This window comes from Plectropomus leopardus, chromosome 24, assembly GCF_026936395.1.
Source record: "Plectropomus leopardus strain MGB_pleo_1.0 chromosome 24, ASM2693639v1, whole genome shotgun sequence".
Lineage (NCBI taxonomy): Eukaryota > Metazoa > Chordata > Actinopteri > Perciformes > Serranidae > Plectropomus > Plectropomus leopardus.
Window position 1 is genome coordinate 10,198,704 of NC_142199.1, and position 18,119 is coordinate 10,216,822.

Here is an 18,119-nt window from a genome sequence, read left to right on the forward strand (position 1 = left end):
TAACTCCCCTGTTATTTTTAAACTAATTTCTTGCTAATTTCAGGGTCATTTCTTCTACTGTTGATTTCTTCCCATGTTTTTGAAGGAAAACCAGCCAGTTTGCCCAGGTTTCAAGGGGTTAAATCATGACTGAGTTTTGAATTTGTAGTCATTTGAAGGTGTAGAAATGCAAAGTTTCTGGGTTACAGTAGTTAGTTATATTTCTGCAGTGGTTACATTTCACAACAGTGTTCAGTGTTGATGCTCAAGAAATGAGGCTGGACACATCAATGCAAACACAAACAGACAGCGTGATGAGTGAAGTGATGGCATGACAAGAAGTGAATGAGGGGAGAGTCGAGGTCAGGGAGGGGATGGGGGTAGGGGGCCCTCATCAGCTCCTTACCTTGGGAGGCACCTCCTCGCTGCCGGCCTGGTGTTCGACCCGAGTTTGGGCCTGAGGGTGGTGGAGGGGAGGTTGGGGCTGGGGGTCAGTGCGTGCGGGCGATGGGTGGTGGTGGTGGTGATGGTGGGGGTCCTGGGAGCGCAGGTGGAGTTGTGCAAAGCTAGAGGTCACGCCGCCGGGCTCGCTGAAGGACTGGGAGCGAGAGACCACGGGCGGAGGAGGAGGAGAGGGGGCGGCGCTGTTACTGCTTTTTAGAGCAGCCAGGTGGGACCACTGGACCTTTGCGGGGGTGAGGTAGGGAGGGGAGGACAAGAGGAGGAGGAGGAGGGGGAAGGAGGGGGAGGTGAAACAAGCAGACAACACAGTGAGACATGAGGGAAGATGTGTGGTTTTTCACATACATGTGTTCAGATAAATACACATGCATACAGCAGACAAAGCACAACACGACACGATGATGTGATTTATTGAGGGTTCCCACAGATTGTCATGGACAACATTTCAAAACTTTTCCATGACTTTTTAAGGGCCCTACTTTTTTTTTCACTAAGTCTATTCAAAGTCTATTCAAACATAATTTCAACAAACCACCTGATGTGTTCAAGGACTTCAGAAAGTTTGAATATCCAACAATAACAAATGTAATGGGATAGTTCATTTGCACAAAATAATTGTAAAATGTTTCAGTGCAGATAACTTTCTACGCTCCCAACTGTTTCTGCACAGAAGGAAGATATGAGAGTCTACATTTCACCACTCTTCTGTCTAAAAATTGACCTTATGGATTTGCTGATTGACAAAACCGTGTAAGCACTCAAACCCAGCAGTGAGGGAGAAAAACAGTGAAAGGACACAGAGGAAAAGGCAAGGGAGGAGTTACCTGAGGCTCCATGGGCCGGTGCATGGCGGAGGCCTCGGAGGAGGAGCCGTTGGAGAACGGTTCAGAGGAGCGGGGAGGCAGAGGGGGCTGTTTCGTAGGAGGGGCAATCTGAGGGGAGCCCTGAATGTTCTTACGATACCGCTCGTCGGCCTGGGGTGAGGGAAGATGGAAGGAGGGTCAAGGGAAATATTTCAAATGATTCACATAAAATAAATAAAAATCAAGAAGAAGGGAACCATTTTTAATGTTTAAAATAACACATCTCCTGTTCAAAAGGTGCAGATTTTAACCATTTTCTTTTCAGATGAAAAATGGTTCCCTTCCACTTGTTTTTCTGATATTGCTATCCTTAAGAGTCTTATTCATACTCACAAACCTTCATATTTGACTGACAAACATCAATATCTGGTGACGATGATATTAAAACATGCTTGAAGCCCATTTGAGGCAGCCGTATAGACACAGGTGTATGTGCACAGACAGGAAGAGACAGGACTCTTTTACACAAATACATCCTTGACATAAATGGTGGGAAAGATGGTTGTTAATGACACAAAACAGCCCTGTTGATGACGGGAGATACTGCCTGGGTGTCCTGCATGTTAGTCTGGGCCTCAGCCATCCACATGCAACGGCCCGATCCACACACATTGAGAAGAAGAATTTCGCAGGTCGGCCATCCGTGACTAAGAGAAATTCCTGACGCCTTTGGTTCTGTATTGTTCTGAGGAGTGCTTGGACTCAAATGACAGTTGATGAAAGTAAATAATGATGAGAACAAAAAAAAGTCTAAAAGATGTTCATGTATGCAAGAAATGACTCATCTTTATCTATATGGTGAAATGCTATAAATGTATAATTTGAAAATGGAGCCTTCAGGTTTCAATCTCGAATATTTGTTCTTGTTTGTTTTTACTTTTTTAGCTCATATCCTGATAATTTTCTCTTAACCTTTTAATATTTTTTGAAATTTTTAGTACATGTGTTGTTAAGTTGCTCACTGCCTTTTTCCCATCTTTTTGAAAGAAACAAAACAAATTTGCTGAGGTCTCAAAGGCTTACTACTTTTTTTATGTTTGAGATTATTATTATTATTATTATTATTATTATTATTATTATTATTCTCTCCCAAATCTAAAAAGAATTTCTCTTTCCCTTGCTCAGCCTGCCTCCAGTGAAAATTAAAATATTTCAAACATCCTGACAGTTTCAGTAGTCAAGGAGACTAGCAACAGTGTGAGAGTGAGCGAGTGCCAAAAGGCAGTTGAGGAGAACAGCTCTGTTTGATTCAGGACATAAACAGGCTGGTTGCTCGTGGCTGCGAGCCTGTGGGTGTCTATTCTCCATCGCACTCCCCACCTGTCTTACTGAAAGGGTCTGGCTGAGAGAGCCTGCCTGGCAACAAATTAGTTAATGCTTTGGAATATGCTAAAGTGTCAAAAACAGAAAAATTGAATGTAAACATTTGGGCTAAAGAAAACTGTTATCTGTCGCTTGCACCACCTCTGTTTATTACTGTGTGAAGACAAGCAAGAGGAAGCTGAAAAGAGCAGGCAGCGGGTAGTCGGAGCCGAGGAAGAGGTTCACCTCTCTGATAGGCTGAGGAGGATGACTGACAGGCACTGCAGGCCTATCGGGCTCCAAACTTTCTGCCTGGGGAGCTTCAGAGTCAGTGGGGGTTTCAGTCTGAGGGGGGCTGGGGGAGTTTGAGAGTCGGCTGGCCTCATCTGAGTCAGTCTTCTCTGCTTCCTGGGATTTGGGGCTGTCTGAGGGGACTGTCTGAAGTGCTCTGGAGGAATCAGTTTTTGCTACAGAAGCCACACTGTCAAGGACCTGAGCTTGAGGGGTTGTGGTGAGGAGGACTCTGTCAGGGGGCAGGGTGGAGGTCTGTGGAGGTTTGTTATGGTCTGAGGGGAGTTTGGTCTTGTCGCCAGGCGGCTGTTTGGATTCATGCTGAAGCGACAGCAGGTAGGCCTGCTCCTGCTGCAGACGCTTATGGAGTCGCTCGGCCTTGCGCTGCTCCTCGAGCTCCCGCCACTTGAACTCCTGTTGCAGAGTGTGGGGTTGAGAAGAAGTGGTAGAGCTGGCAGCTGGTGCCGGCCTGAAAGACTTAGGCTGACTAACATCAGTGCCATCTTTAAAACCTTTTCCTGATAACACATGTATACAGTCAGATGTTGGCAGCATTTGTTACTGCATTTTCCTGCTTTACACCCCAATAAACTTACTGTTTAAATCAATTTAAAGGAGAAGACATGGTGCCGACTGCAAGTAACAGTATGAATCTAATAAAATATAATATCATTTGGCAAATTATTGTTTTGGTTCACTTTAAAAATACTATGCAAAATGTGATGTCAAAAAGAGGATGCATGGACAAAATATGACACAATGAAGGAACACAACATTTCTTTGTCGTGCAAATGATTCATTAATTTGATGATCTGAAGATGACTCTATATAAGCCAAATAGGAACACACCTAAGATCAGTCTTTAAAGAGAATATCAGGGTTAACTGAACTTGGATGCACAAATCTGAACCATGTGAAAGGCTTGTTTTGTCATAACTATAACAGGCAGAATGCGGTGTATGTGCGTGACTGACCAGCAGCATGGCCTGTTCACGGAGCAGCTGCTCCTGCAGCATCTCCAGGTGTCTCTGCTCCTCCTCCAGCTGACGTCTAATGTACTCCTGTCAATCACAGCAAAGCAGCCAGTTTAGTTGGAAGGCATCCAAAGGTTGTCCAGCTTTATGTCCAAAGTGTCATCTCTATTTGTGATTTTGATTTTGTTTTTTTTACAAATTAAAAATCTCACAGCAGATATTTAAAGGTCCAGTGTGTAGGATTTAGGGGGATATTTTGGCAGAAATTAAGTAAGTAAATTAAAGTATGTTTTGTGATTTTTTTTTACCTTAGAATGAGCCATTTATATCTGCTTAGGGGGTGGTAAGAGTTACTCAATTATCAAAAACGTTGGCAATTATTTTTCTGTCGATCAACTAACCGATAAGTTGACTAATTGTTACAGCTCTAATTCTAAGCAGTAATATGTAAAGCAAACCTGTTCACGATCATTCCTTCTCTTCTCGTCCTCAGCCCGCCGGCGTTCCTCCTCTTCTTTACGTCTACGATCCATTTCTTCGATACGCCTCTTATCCTCTTGCTCGCGGCGACGCTGCTCACGCTCCTGTTGCCGCCTCATCTCCCGTTCACGGCGCTGTTGCTGTGAGGGAAAATCTCAGAAGTCAGATCAGCCACATCTCATGAGAGCTCCATGACAGAAAAAAAATCATCCTACCTCCTCCAGCCGCCTCCTCTGCTCCTTCTGTTGCTCAATGCGTTTCTGCCTCTCAGCCAGTAGTTGGCGCTTGTACTCCTCCTGCTCCCGGAGCTGCTGCTCCTGGAGGAGCTGCTGGCGGCGGAGCGCCTCTGATCGCTCCTTGTTCTCCTGCTGCAGGCGGATGAAGTCACGGCGCAGCGTCGACTCACCTGGCACATTGACAATGGAGCTGGACGACAAGAGAAATCGGGACATAAAAGTTAAAAATAGAGAGGCGCTGAGTTTAGGTTGTATTGCCTTTCATTAAGTATTTTCTTCAGCTGGGTTTTGTTTAAAAATTTACAATACCAGTAACCCTAAAATGATACCTATACCCATAATATCAATGGAGTGGTGTGTAGCATAACCATAATATTGAATGTTTGGTGGCATCATGGCACACTGACAGTGATGGAACTGCCAGAGCATACCTGGGCTCTCCTTCTTGTTCTGGGGGATCCTCCTCCTCCTCTTCACTACCACTGTACTCGTACTCTGTCTCATCTATACAAGAAAAATTTAACATGTTAGAAACTGGCTTGAGAGACAACATAACATTATCCTTTACACAATTACACTATCACATTTCTATGCCAAACAATGAAAAAAAATAAATAAATAACTAGTTGGCAGACAGACGTACCCTTCTCTCCCCTCTTCTTCTTGGTCCGGTCAATGTGATCTTTGAGTTGAATGCGGACTTGCCTCTCGTTGGGCTGGTCTCGGATGAAGGGGTGCTTCAGCAGCTGCTCTGTCGGGGGGCGCTGTGTGTAGTTCTTCACCAGACAACCCTCGATGAAACTAAAAAACTTTTTGGACCTGTGGGGATCGCAGACAAGGAGCAGCGGAGTCAACAGGGAGAAACAATGCATGACAGAAAGGTTGACATATAAAAAGAGACAGCGGGTGCCAGACAAATATTTCAGCCACAAGAGCGCAGAGCACATCCAAGGATCCTGAGTAAAACGGACATTCCTGCAAACAAGCTCTGATTACAAATTACCCATCAGTCCTAGCAACACTTCCTCCCTTCATGTCTTGGAAACACAACAGCCTCTGGTGTGTCTGTGTGAGGTTTATACATGTCGACAGGCAGCATTGAAGCTTTCACCACATATATAGCATGAAATCTCTGAAATATGGGGTGCGGTGTAATGAAATTATCATTACCATTACACCTGCTGCCATTACAGTGATAATTTTTTATCATTTGTAATTAAATGATTAAAAAATCCAGAAAAAATAATCTATTATTTATGCAGGAGAGGATCCATAACACTGTAAATACCAGCCATACCATAACTTCTGCTAAAATAGGAACTAATTCGTCTCGGCTCTGGTGCCAGCTAAAAAAAACTTCTTTTCTGCAGTGCGTCCGGAGCAGCGCTGCAGTGCGTGCCAGGAGAGGCTGAGCCTGCCAGAGCAGGTGTAACACAGATGTTCAACTCAGCAGCAAAGCACAAGCTCTGGATTCAAGCCCCTGTAGCTGCCTGGTCTGAGGTCAGAGATAAAATCAAAATGCACAAGAGTACACACAGCTAGGCCAAGTAGGAAATCTATACATAAAATATGTTATAAAAACCTCCTGGGTCAGGATTTATTTGGGTGAAAAGAGGATTGGAAAGGATCGAAATGGACACACATCTTGTCTGAGTGGTACTCACCATTTTTTAGACTTGAGTCTGGGAGGAGGGTTTCTTGGAATGAGGAAGAGCGCGCGCATGGGGTGCATGTCACAAAGTGCTGGAAGGAGATGAACAAATACAGAACGTCAAAGTACTGAATCAAGACAAATATAGGGCTGTTCGAAGTTGAATATAAATAAGATTTAAAAATCAAACAATAAAATTACTATTCAAACCCATATATTTTTATATTTATTTTCTGTAAATGTGTTGCCAACATGTCCGGCTAAGTGTTACCAACCAACCGTGTCGCATTGGATCAACTCTGTACACGCATTGAATCCCTTAAAATGCACGCTTGACATCAGACTGGAGACATTACCATTTCAAAAATAGGTTAGTAGAGTACTTGCTGTCTTCATTCATTTGTACCTTTGCCAAAAAAGTGTTCACCAATTAAAACAACCTTTTTTTGATGCCAAAAATAAAGCCAATTATTGATTCATTCTGAACTGATTAATTTGCATTTGGTGTGTTTTAATTTAATTTATTGTCACACTAGTTTCTTTCCTCTCTGTGTTTTACCAAGGGTGGTGCTTTGCATTTCTCCAGAGTGGCGCCACAGCAGAGCACAGACATAGCAGAGCTATAGACTGTAAAAATAATGGATGTAATTACAATAACGTCAGCATGGGTTCAGCATTTCTGCTAAGGTACAAGGTAGATTTTTTCGTCATATTTTAAACATAAAATAAAATTGTCCTTGATCCTGCTACATCTTGGGAGTTACAGGATGAGTTGACTGAACAAATGTTGTTTATGCTGTAAAGTTGGGCATTTTAAAATGGGTTTAAAAGTATTTTGTCTATGAACCATGATGATTACTGATTCCAGTTTTAATGCCATGTTAATGCTAAAGTCACGTTTCATGTTTGTTAACAGGGTCAGTTAAATCAATATTAATAGTAATTGTAATTAAACTTTTGCTTTTATACTCCTTTTAATAAAGTGGGGTGACAAAAATAATTGGCTAAATTTGAGCAAAAAAATACATAGAAAAGAATAGATTTTTAAATAAAAAATAATATAATTTGAATTGGATCATAGAGGAAAATTAACAGGTGTATACAAAAGCACTAATATTAAGAAGAACTGGTACTCACGTGGTGCCCCCTCTGCCATTTCAATGGCTGTGATGCCACAAGACCACAGATCACTCTGCGAGAAAAGACAACCATTGACAAAAACTGCAGCAAGTGCACAGAAAAACTGAGGTGTTTATAGGTGCAATACACCTGATTTACACAATAACATAATGTCATGTTTAGAGTGCATCTTACCCTGTAATCGTATGTAGCGTCTGGGTTCTCGTCACAAGCAATGACCTCCGGGGCCATCCAATAAGGGGTCCCGATGAACGTGTTTCTCCTCCCCACTGTCCGATCCAGCTGAGCGCTCACGCCAAAGTCAACTAGAGAGAGTAATCAGAGTGAGCACAGTCAAAAAGCTGTCGTACACCTTTAGAGAATCTGAAGAAAAGTTTGCAAACACATGGAGGAAACCCGTGTTTCTCCTCACCTAGTTTGACTTCAGCGTTCTCAGTCAACAGGACATTCTGGCCCTTGATGTCACGGTGGATGACGTGGTGGGCGTGTAGATGGGCCAGACCCTAAAGGGGCAGAGAGAGACGAGTAAGGGGTTAATGCAATATGCTCATTTATTAATAATTTATTTGTATTTTGTAGTTATCTTAATACTTACTAGTGCCGTTATCAACTGTTTATTTGGTCTTAATGATCAACATATGTACTACTGTAACTCACAGGGTATTCATCTTATTCACTACTCTTTATATTTTATTGATTTAAGATGGTGTAATGTTTATGATATATGTTATGCTTTGGCAACACTTCTTTTGCAATGGTCATGGCAATAAGGCAACTTTTAATTGAGCTGGGTGACGGACAGGAGAAGAGAAGAGAAGAGAAGAGAAGAGAAGAGAAGAGAAGAGAAGAGAAGAGAAGAGAAGAGAAGAGAAGAGAAGAGAAGAGAAGAGAAGAAAGGAGAGGAGAGGAGAGGAGAGGCTCACCCTCAGGATCTCTCTGGAGATGTAAGCGATCCAGTCTTCCTTCAGCTGGTTCCCCTTGGTGTTCTTCACCAGGTCTGTGATGGAACCAGCTCCACAGAACTCCATCACCAACTAAAACAACAACAACAAGTACAACTCATCACAAGATATATCTTCGACCATCACAATTTGGGTTTTTGGTGCCAGAAGTGACCATCTATGCATGAGAGGTTGGAGCTGTGGGGGAGTGAGTGGTGGATGTGACTCACAGACTGCAGCGACACCTCACAGGCAGTCTGTCACTAAAGCAGCCCCACCCTGAAATATATGTAACTTTGGGCAAATGGATGAGTTTCACAAAAATTCACTCCCTGTACAGCCGTCATGAATGTTGAAATTTGCTATAGAGACCAAACTCATTTACCAGCCTTGGAGGTTGCAACTTGAAAATTGCCCATCACATTCACAGGAAAGTCACTTTCATTTTGAATATTATGCAGATGATAGTCATCTGCTCTGCTAAACCCAAACACATCCAGATGACAGACCTGCTCCAGGATCTTCCTCCATTTTGAAATGATGTCAACTCAATGACTGCTTGTTTTGTTTTTATTGTTACGTGTTATGTACAGGATATGCTATGAATATGTGCCAGACCCAGTTGCTGCAGCTAATGGGATGATAAATAAGACGTAATGACTGACATTAAATCAATAGGCATGGTTGATCTGTTTGGGGTGTGTATGTGAGAGAGGGGGAAGGAGAGTAAATCTATGCATGTAAGCATGGAAATACTGTATATTAGGGGCTGACCGATACTGGTTTTCAGGGCCGATACAAATACGGATTATTAGTAGTTAGTGCTTAATACTGATAAGCAATATTTGGAACCCCTATGTATTAACAAAAAAATTTACAATTTTTATAAATATTTACAATTTGGAATACTACACAAAACGTTGTTGAAATGCCTTTACCGAATGTTTAATTGAAAATGCAAGCTCCCTGCACTTTTTTTTCTAAAGTAAGGTGAAAATAAAAAAAAGAATAAATAAAAATAGCTTCCTGAGGTTTTACAAAGTAAATGATCCTCCCATGCTGACACTTTCATTAAAATAAAATACAGATACAGATAATGAGCAAAATGCCAAATATCGACCCCAAAAATCTGCCAGGCTGATAATCCATCCACCCTTTATAAATATAAATTAAATTACTTAAATTTGCAATGGATATCTCAATATGATGTTATGGTCATCTGCTATATTGCAAATATAATGTGAATATCAGATATATATCAGATATACTTGATACATCACATACTCCTCGTATGACTAAGAACAAGAATTGAAAATACTACAGCTTTAGGGATCATAGAGCTAAAGGTAACTGAAAAGGAAAAGTTGGTGAAGGAAATAATAATGGGTTTAAGGACTTACCCATAGCTGGTCATCGTGTCCTGGCGGGCTCTTCTTAATGAACGCACCGTAGTATGTGGCTATGTTTCGGTGGTGGGAATACTTCTTCAGCATATTGATCTCCAGTTTAATTTCCTCTTCTTCATCCTGGACACACAAACACACACACACACACACACACACACACAAACATGTCATAGTGGTATAAACACAACACTGGAAAATCTCCATGGTGAAATACAATAATCACTGTGTTGGCAAAAGCCTTTAATCATCATTTGGCCTTGAATGACATTTCATTTCTAATCAATTCACTTCCATACTTAGGGTCAGAGCAAGTGTCAAGCTATGTGACAACGCCCTGGTGTGGTTTCATTTCAGTGTGGCCTGGCCTGATTCATCCGGCCACGTCTAGGACTCAGCTATAGAACAATGCAGTAGGAGTCGTCTGTCTACTTGCAAATGATTCCTTTGTTTAGGGATTAATGATGCATGAGTGAGTCTCACTGTGAATTGATGTGTACAGTAGCCATTATCCATAATCCCTTGTAAAATATATATATACATTAGATCAATGGCAAATCCCCCAGATATCCATTAGTATCTGACTTTATCCTGGAGTTGCTTAGAAGTGAAAAGGAAGCTATGGGGTTGCTAACCAATAATTTGTGTTGGCAATTTCACAAAAGTAACATTTTTATATGTTTTACATTTTAGGAGTGTAAACTTCTTTACCTATTTTGGGAAAAGGGTACTTGAATTCATAGGGAAGTGGTCTGGTCGACTGTAAAAGGGCTAGAATTGTCCAGTATTTTAAAATACAACTTTGCAGTGATAAAGGCGGGGGTTGCCATGGTTTCCTGGATAATCCTCTGATTATGGAAAAGTTTCATATTTCAAATTTCATAAAAGTATCCTGGTTATTTTTATTTACATGCATACATACTGTATATATCATGCATAATATCAGTAGGATCTCTTAAAGGAAGTGTGAAAATCAGTAGGAAATGGATGCCTTTAAAAATTTAATGCAACCTAAGAAAAAAATCACACAAAGGCTCTGTAGATTAACACCACCACAGGGAAATCAGTGAGTTTAAGAAAACTTTAATCCACTGCCAGATGTAGCTTTAGCACAGTGGCTATAGTGGCCTTTAGTGCAAGTAATGGATGCAAACCTGTCCAGTTTCACATCTTGATAAGGTCACAACTAGCTGCAGTGCTAACTCCCTGCTTGCACCCAAGAGCAACTTGACAATGATTAACAGTGACACACTAATTGAACACATGCAGGGGTCAGCCCACGAGTGCCTCGCTTTATGGTTACATGGCCACTCCTATAGAAAGTACAGTGGGAGGAGGGGGGCAAAAAGTGGGGGTGGGTGTACAGCATTATCACTGCAGCATGCAAAGTGTGCCTCTTACTATGAATTATCACGATGCTGCATAGCACAAAAAGTGTTGAAATTCAGAGAAAGGTGATGCTTTGTGTGCATATTACGACACTGTGTTGTGGGAACCAATCACCTATAGCGAAATGGCAGTCGGCTGTCTGTGCAAGCGGCCATACTGCAGCTGCATGACTCGTTTGCGTTGACGTAAGCCTTTCTGTTGTGCGCACCCTCCTCCAACCCTCCTCCTACCCTCCCTTTCCCATCTACCCCCTCTTTGCCTGTGCAGCTGTTGGATTATCACACTCCTGACTGTAAAAGCCTCGCTGCCACAAGTCACACGGTGAAGAGAAGACTGACACAATCATATGGTGATGGGAGCGAGAGAGGGAGGAAGAAAGGAAAGCGAGAGAGGAGGAGGAGTAGAGCTTTGTCATGTGATAGCACAGAGGATATGAGGGAAAACAACATGTAAATAAATAAATATTCAACACACACATATGAAATATGTGTAGTAGGTCACACATAATATATGCCTGCAGATACAATTCCAGAAGATGTAATACAGGCTGTAAAATCTATGAAATATAATTTTCTTTTAGTAGTGGGCTCTGTGAAGTTTTCTGCACATTTCCCACACATTTTTATGGATAAAACTTCAACATTTTTCCATGACTTTCCAGGATTTTTTCCTGCCCCACTTGCTCAGCATTTTTCAAACATATGAGATTCAAACTATTCAGACATAATTTCAGTGTCCCCAATGATGTGTGCAAGAACCATTGGGAATTTGAAAATCCAACAACAATGGTTGTTTTTACAGTTTCTGGCTGTGATAAATGGTGTGATTTTGGTGATTTTAAAGGAAAGTATGCCTTTCAAAATTTCAGGAGAAAAATAGCCCCAAAGATTTAAGATACTATACAATTTGTCAGAAAATTAACAAAAACATTGCAAAACCATTTTAAGAAAACATCCCCTCTAACCCATTTTCTTTTAAAAAAAAAAGTAATAAAGAATTAAAAAGGCAATGTTTTTGCAAGTTTTCTTTAAAAATTTATTGGAGAAAACATGCCTTCCAAACCCACATATTTTCTTCTAAAAATCTGTGGTACAATGAATAAAAAAAAACAGCCATGTGACGTTGTATGCCCCTCCCCTAAGCCAAAAGTGCTTAAAAAATATTTAATGTTAATATGTTTAGTGGACACACATGAAGGGAGAGACAGAATGTAGGGAGTAAATAAATTAACTTTTGTGATGAACAAATAAACAAAACTGCCCATGATTTTTACTAGTTCAATTTCTTTTCCAGGCATGGAAAAGTCATGGAATTTCACATCACATTTTCCATGACTGTGAGAAGCCTGCATATAAAAGACCTTGAAAATTCCTTGTTGTCATGTCTACTACGACATTGCACGTCTAAACAAATCAGTTTAATACACATCAGGTAAACAATGTTCTCAGTCAGAGTCTGCCCAAACCATCTAGTCAACTATATCAGAGGATTGGAAATAATTTTAATACACATCAAAATAAAGTCTTGGCAGAAAGGCATCCATTTTTAGCTTTGGGGCTAGACGCTGGTGCAGGAGAGCAGCGGAGGAGTGTTTGGATTTGAGAATGTGGAGCAGGGATGAGAATGTGGGTCAGAGTGACACTGGACAGGCCAGTGTGCCTTTGGATGAGCTCTGCAGCCTGGAGAGCATGCAACACGGCCTCACGAAACCCTCGTGCTGATGATCAGGTTAAGTCAGGTCTGAAACTTTGTTGGGTTGGCCACACTGATGTTTTCGTACTGTGTACTAACTTTGGCTTTTACTTAAAGGAGCAGTGTTTGAGATTGAGTGGCAGTATGTACATTTATCTGTATGTTTCCATTTATTGTGCAAGCAGTGAAATAAAAGTCTGTTATGTATACTAAAGGTACAAAAACAATTCCCATTGTAAATCACTTTTTTTTAATTGTGGAATAGAAAATGATCAGGGGGCGAGATTTGGCCTGCAGGCCGTAAGTTAAGTATGGTTACTCTATATCATAACTCACGGAATACCACTTTCCCGATCAGATTACTTGGTCCGAACCAACTGGATAATACACAATGAATCACTCAAGTGCAGGTAGAAATAATATGGCTTATTATAGCCATGTAGGACATGTACTGCAGCACAAGCTAGTGTTAAAGACACACACACACACTATCACCTCACCGGCAGCACTTATTTCTACAACATATGGTAAAGCAGGTTTTGCCTCAGTGCTGGGCACCTGCTTTACATGACAGATGATTCCCATTCAACAGACGTGTCCATAAGCTTGTACAAGTCCAGACAGCACACCTACAGTAGTGTCCTGTCACAGAACAGGAAACAGTTGGGCAATATTCCCTATACCAGTTACACATGATAACAAGTCACTGTGTCACTCATGACTCATCATGATGTAGGGTGATGTGAGGAGTGGCAGCAGGCAAGTCAGGACACATAGGCTATCTGCTGCTGCTTCAGTAGCTCGTTTCAGGGTTATGTTGATCATGGTGTCAGTGTATGTGAGACTCAATAGCATTAAATGTGTCTTTTAGAGGGCAGTGCAACCCATTCACAAGACTCCAGAATTCATCAGTAAGGCCTCTCATTGGTGTAGTGTGTGCACAGTCCGATTACACCCAGATTCCTCCATCATTATCATGGCCTTGTGGGTGGCTGGCCCTGCTGGCCTTCACTGCTACTCTCAAACCTTCTGCTTTGTATTTCTGCAGATGTGCATGTGTGGTTGTGTGCGTCCTCTCATCAGCAGACAGGACCTCCCACAGCTGAGGGCAGCCTGCTGGCCGCTAAATGACGCACTTCACTCAATAAGCATCCTGTTGCCTCTACCCCTCCCCTGCTGTTTATTATGGTGGGGTAAGGCCTCATTACAGAGCGGGGCATTTTCTCCTCTGTAAGCTCCCAAACAGTTAGACGTCAGATGCGATGGAATGTCTACTGATTTAAATATTAACCAGACAATAGAGCAAACGCACAACACATGCAAATACTTTGTTACACAATAACTGTTAGTTTTCTACCAAGCTGTAAAACTGTTTATATAAAATACCACTACTCTGGCTACTACTGCACAAGCTTACACTGTGATATCAAAGCTGAAACTATATTTTGCCCCTTTTACACTGCCTTTTCAAGGCAGGAATATTGTGCCGTTATGCTGCCTTGTTATTCTATATAAAAAGGTACAATTGCGGAATGGGGTCGTCTCGGCTTAACAGCAGAACAGCACTGCATCAAGGTCTGTGTAAAAGGGACAGCCGGCAGGTCAGGATCATGGGCAGGACAGGAGTATTACTAATGCGACCCACTGCGAGAGATTAAAATAGCAACTAGCAGTTAGCAGCTTACTCGTAGAAGAAGAACAATGACTGAAAATGTCCGCAAATTGGGAAAGGAATGAAGCCCGGAAGCTCCTTACCCACCACGCAGAGGGCGAGATCAGCCACCATATAACAGAAATGGTAAATGATTCTTAATTGTTAATATTGCAATGTCATGCCATTGTTAGTGTTTACACTAGTCACACTAAAGGCAGACACTGTTGGGTTCAGGCTAATTTTAACTCCCTTTACATATGTAGATACATCTGTTTCAAACGTTTCCAACACTGCCCTCATACATCCATGTATCCTTTATGATGGCATAGAGCCAGCCAATACATGGCACTTGAGGGGGAAGTCAAAAGGTGAAGGTGGAGGAGGTCCTAATTTGTTCCTTTAAACAGAGTATGTGTTGTAGACAGTGGAGGTCTGCGCAGCCATTATAAACATCCTGACATGTGGACGGAAAATTCTTTACATTAATGTCACCATGTATATATTACTGATTATATTACCGATACATTCCATTTTGCCATTATTTAAATGTCATCTTCTCCTCCTACAATTGCATCTCGCTTGAACTAAACTTCACTGCCTCCACGATCTACGTTGGTACTGCTCTGTTTTGTCCGCACTAAGCTTTCAGAAACGGTTCACAAACATGGATGAAATGAATGTTGAATACAAACAGAAGGCTCCATCCCTTTCCATATGTACATTGAGCATGAATAAGCCCTTAAACGTCAACCCAGTCACACCTCTTTTGTTTCAAAGATGCCGGTGTGCTGTCTAAGAATCACACACTGGAGCAGCATGAAGTTGCTATTTTATTCTGTGCAAAAATGCAAAAGCATAATACAGAAGGGACTTGGTGGAGGCTCCATGGTGTCATCTCGGCGGAATAAGAGCTATTTCTCCTGCCTTACCTCTGTGACGTCCATGACTTTGATGGCAGCCAGCTGTCCAGTCTTGACGTGTCGTCCCTGCAAAAAGACGTAACAGAGGTGAGCATCCACACTTAAAACTCACTGTACTCTCATTTACTGACGACAGTGTGATGATTAATGACCTAAGAAAGTGTTTGCACATGTGAGACTGACAGAAACACAGAATGTAAACATTCACATACCACCGAAATGATTTGCTGATTAATCAGTTACTTGGTCATGTAATTAGTCAGCAATTTTGCTGTTAAATGTTGCTTTGGAAATGCAGGTCCAGTGAGACTGGGGGTCACATCTGGATGTCAGTTCATTATTACTGATTAACCACCTTCCTTGAAAAAATGCCAGACATTTTTGTGGTTTCACCCTCTAAATTGTGATCTGTTTCATGTCATGAACATTAAATGTTTTGGAATGTAACCATTCAACTGAAATCAGCTGTTTAACCCTTTGAAACCTGGATCAACATCAGTGTGCTTGCGCTGTGTTGAAATGCCTTTCACAAGTTATTTAACTCTTGATATCTGAGCAAAATGGTTAGATTTTTGTTTATTTATTTATTTTGTAAACATGAGAATAAATGCAATGAGCAGCTTGGCAAAAATGTAAATTTTCTAAGAAATAAGTAAACAGTGACATAAAAATGATCTGAAAATTAGTTCCAAAAAGAGGAAAATTTTAAAATTCTAGGAAAGAATGTCAGAAAAACATGTATAATTATTTAAATCTTACTCATTAAAAACATATGTTACAGAAATAAATGTAAACATTAAAATTTTGGGGGTCATTGTCTTGTTTGTTAGTTTTTAAACTAGTTTCCAGCTAATTTTTGGGCCATGACATCTTAAGTTGCTTATTGCTTTCTTCCCACATTTTTGAAACAAGTCAAACCAATTTGCTCAGGTTTTAAAGGGTTATTTGTTTCCATCAAAGATAATCTCGAGCCTGGTGTATCCCACAGTATACTGTATAAACAGTACATACCACAGAAGAGCATATGATTCCCAAGCTATATAGCTCCAACATTCCCAGACTTCCCTGCTCTCCTAACACCCTCCTGCCACTCCTTACATAAACAAAGGACCGAAATAGAGGCCTCTCTACAGCCCCTCCCTCCCATCCCCGACCCCAAGAGGAGATAAAACATGGGACATTTTTGGGAACTGGCCCAATGGGGTCTGTATGGGTATTCCCCTTCTGACTCCTCAGGCCAGCACTGCAGTGATATCACTGCTGTGTCTCTGCAGCAACTGTCACATACATCACTGTACGGACCTTGTGCACGACTACAGAGGAAGGACAAAATGCGCATTCAAACACACATATGGACACCCCCACCTACGCCACCACCAGCATCTTAGCCAGTGCATTCCATAGTCAATTGAAACTGTATGGATTATGACAATAAAAGCCATGCAGGCTTAGGGGCCCTCTCTTTTCACTGGGCAGGAGAGGGGGATGACAGGGACACTTTACAATGCCTTTAATCCTCCCCACTTTGATCCCAGGGGTCACCACTACAAAAACAACAGTGAGGCTGACATTATGGCTGTCAGCTCCCCGTGTTCTGGCTGCTAGCACTGGTGCAGCCTGCTTTACTGGGTTCACTGGTTGCAGGTGTTACCAAAAGGGACCCAGGGGTCAACCACCACATCCTTATGTCTTAAGTGCACTCCAACAGTCTTTCAATAAAATGTCAACCTATTAATTATTAAACTAAGTGTTGCTCTACTTACCGTCCCTCTGCAGATTGTCAATAGTCATATACAGGGGATCCATTCAAATGTGGTTAAAAATAACAAACATATTTGCCACAATATGTGATAACGTGATTAATAACAATGCACTCATTGGGAAATTCTGGGCACATACAGATACAGATTTTAAAATAAACATCTGGCCAATAGCTAGCACTGATATTTTTTATGAGCACAAAATTCAATCATACAAACTTAGGACAAAGCCTTTAATATAACCTTCTTTCAATTAATAATACATCATAATTCTAGTATCTATTTTATTCTCTGTGAAAACGTCAACAGATTTCTCCTTCAAACAGCTGTATTTAAGTATCTCACCAAAAGCTACATTTTAAAAGATTACATTACAAGAGCACATCATGAGAAAGTAATAATTTACCCTCACTCAAGCTTTATTCTTGCTGAATAAAGCTTGAAGACACTGTAATGTTTTATTAAAAGTTGAGTTCACAGGTAACAAAAGACACCACTGCTTCTTTCCTTACACTCAATGTGTGTTTATGTCCAACGTATGAGAGTTTTTGATAAAGAAATGCAAACTCTACGCATAATGTCACTGCATGAATCACAGTTTTAATGTAACTACAAACCCTAAAGAGAGAGTCAACACTGACTCACTGCCACCACTTTTGTTCCTTTCTCTCACAACAGGAATCAATGTTGTTTAAAGCCCTCTCGCCCACACCGAACACCAGGTGTAAACACTGCACCTGTTCAGGTTAAATGGTGTCAATATCAGATAACTGCTCTCTTAAGAACGGGCAGAAAGAAAAGAGGTTAGGAGTTGAAAAATGAAGACGCAAAATGTGTCCTTGCACTCCAGAAACCCTTCTCAATTAGCAGCACTTCATCCCACTCTGAATTTAATACTCTTTTTTTTTTTAAAGACAAATCTTCCTTTGATCCAAGAATACAGTCACGGAGAGACCTTACAGATATTTGTGGGTTACAGCTA

General features: G+C 41.2%; 1 protein-coding gene across 14 annotated transcripts in view; it reads right to left on the reverse strand.

The window, feature by feature from the left end:
- LOC121962849 (mitogen-activated protein kinase kinase kinase kinase 4-like) overlaps positions 1–18,119 on the reverse strand; it is a 46,513-nt gene that overhangs the window by 14,442 nt on the left and 13,952 nt on the right. For 11 of the 14 annotated variants that reach the window (XM_088074262.1, XM_088074254.1, XM_088074263.1 and 8 more), the window contains exons 3-17: positions 15,387–15,443; positions 9,720–9,845; positions 8,302–8,412; positions 7,791–7,881; positions 7,553–7,683; positions 7,376–7,430; positions 6,252–6,330; positions 5,231–5,406; positions 5,019–5,091; positions 4,567–4,777; positions 4,330–4,491; positions 3,872–3,958; positions 2,853–3,311; positions 1,266–1,415; positions 386–664 (exon numbers count right to left, since the gene is read on the reverse strand). In XM_088074262.1, coding sequence (XP_087930388.1) covers positions 386–664; positions 1,266–1,415; positions 2,853–3,311; positions 3,872–3,958; positions 4,330–4,491; positions 4,567–4,777; positions 5,019–5,091; positions 5,231–5,406; positions 6,252–6,330; positions 7,376–7,430; positions 7,553–7,683; positions 7,791–7,881; positions 8,302–8,412; positions 9,720–9,845; positions 15,387–15,443 — 2,247 coding nt within the window. The remainder of the gene's footprint in view (positions 1–385; positions 665–1,265; positions 1,416–2,852; positions 3,312–3,871; positions 3,959–4,329; positions 4,492–4,566; positions 4,778–5,018; positions 5,092–5,230; positions 5,407–6,251; positions 6,331–7,375; positions 7,431–7,552; positions 7,684–7,790; positions 7,882–8,301; positions 8,413–9,719; positions 9,846–15,386; positions 15,444–18,119) is intronic. The other 3 variants (XM_088074255.1, XM_088074259.1, XM_088074260.1) reach the window with 3 other exon arrangements.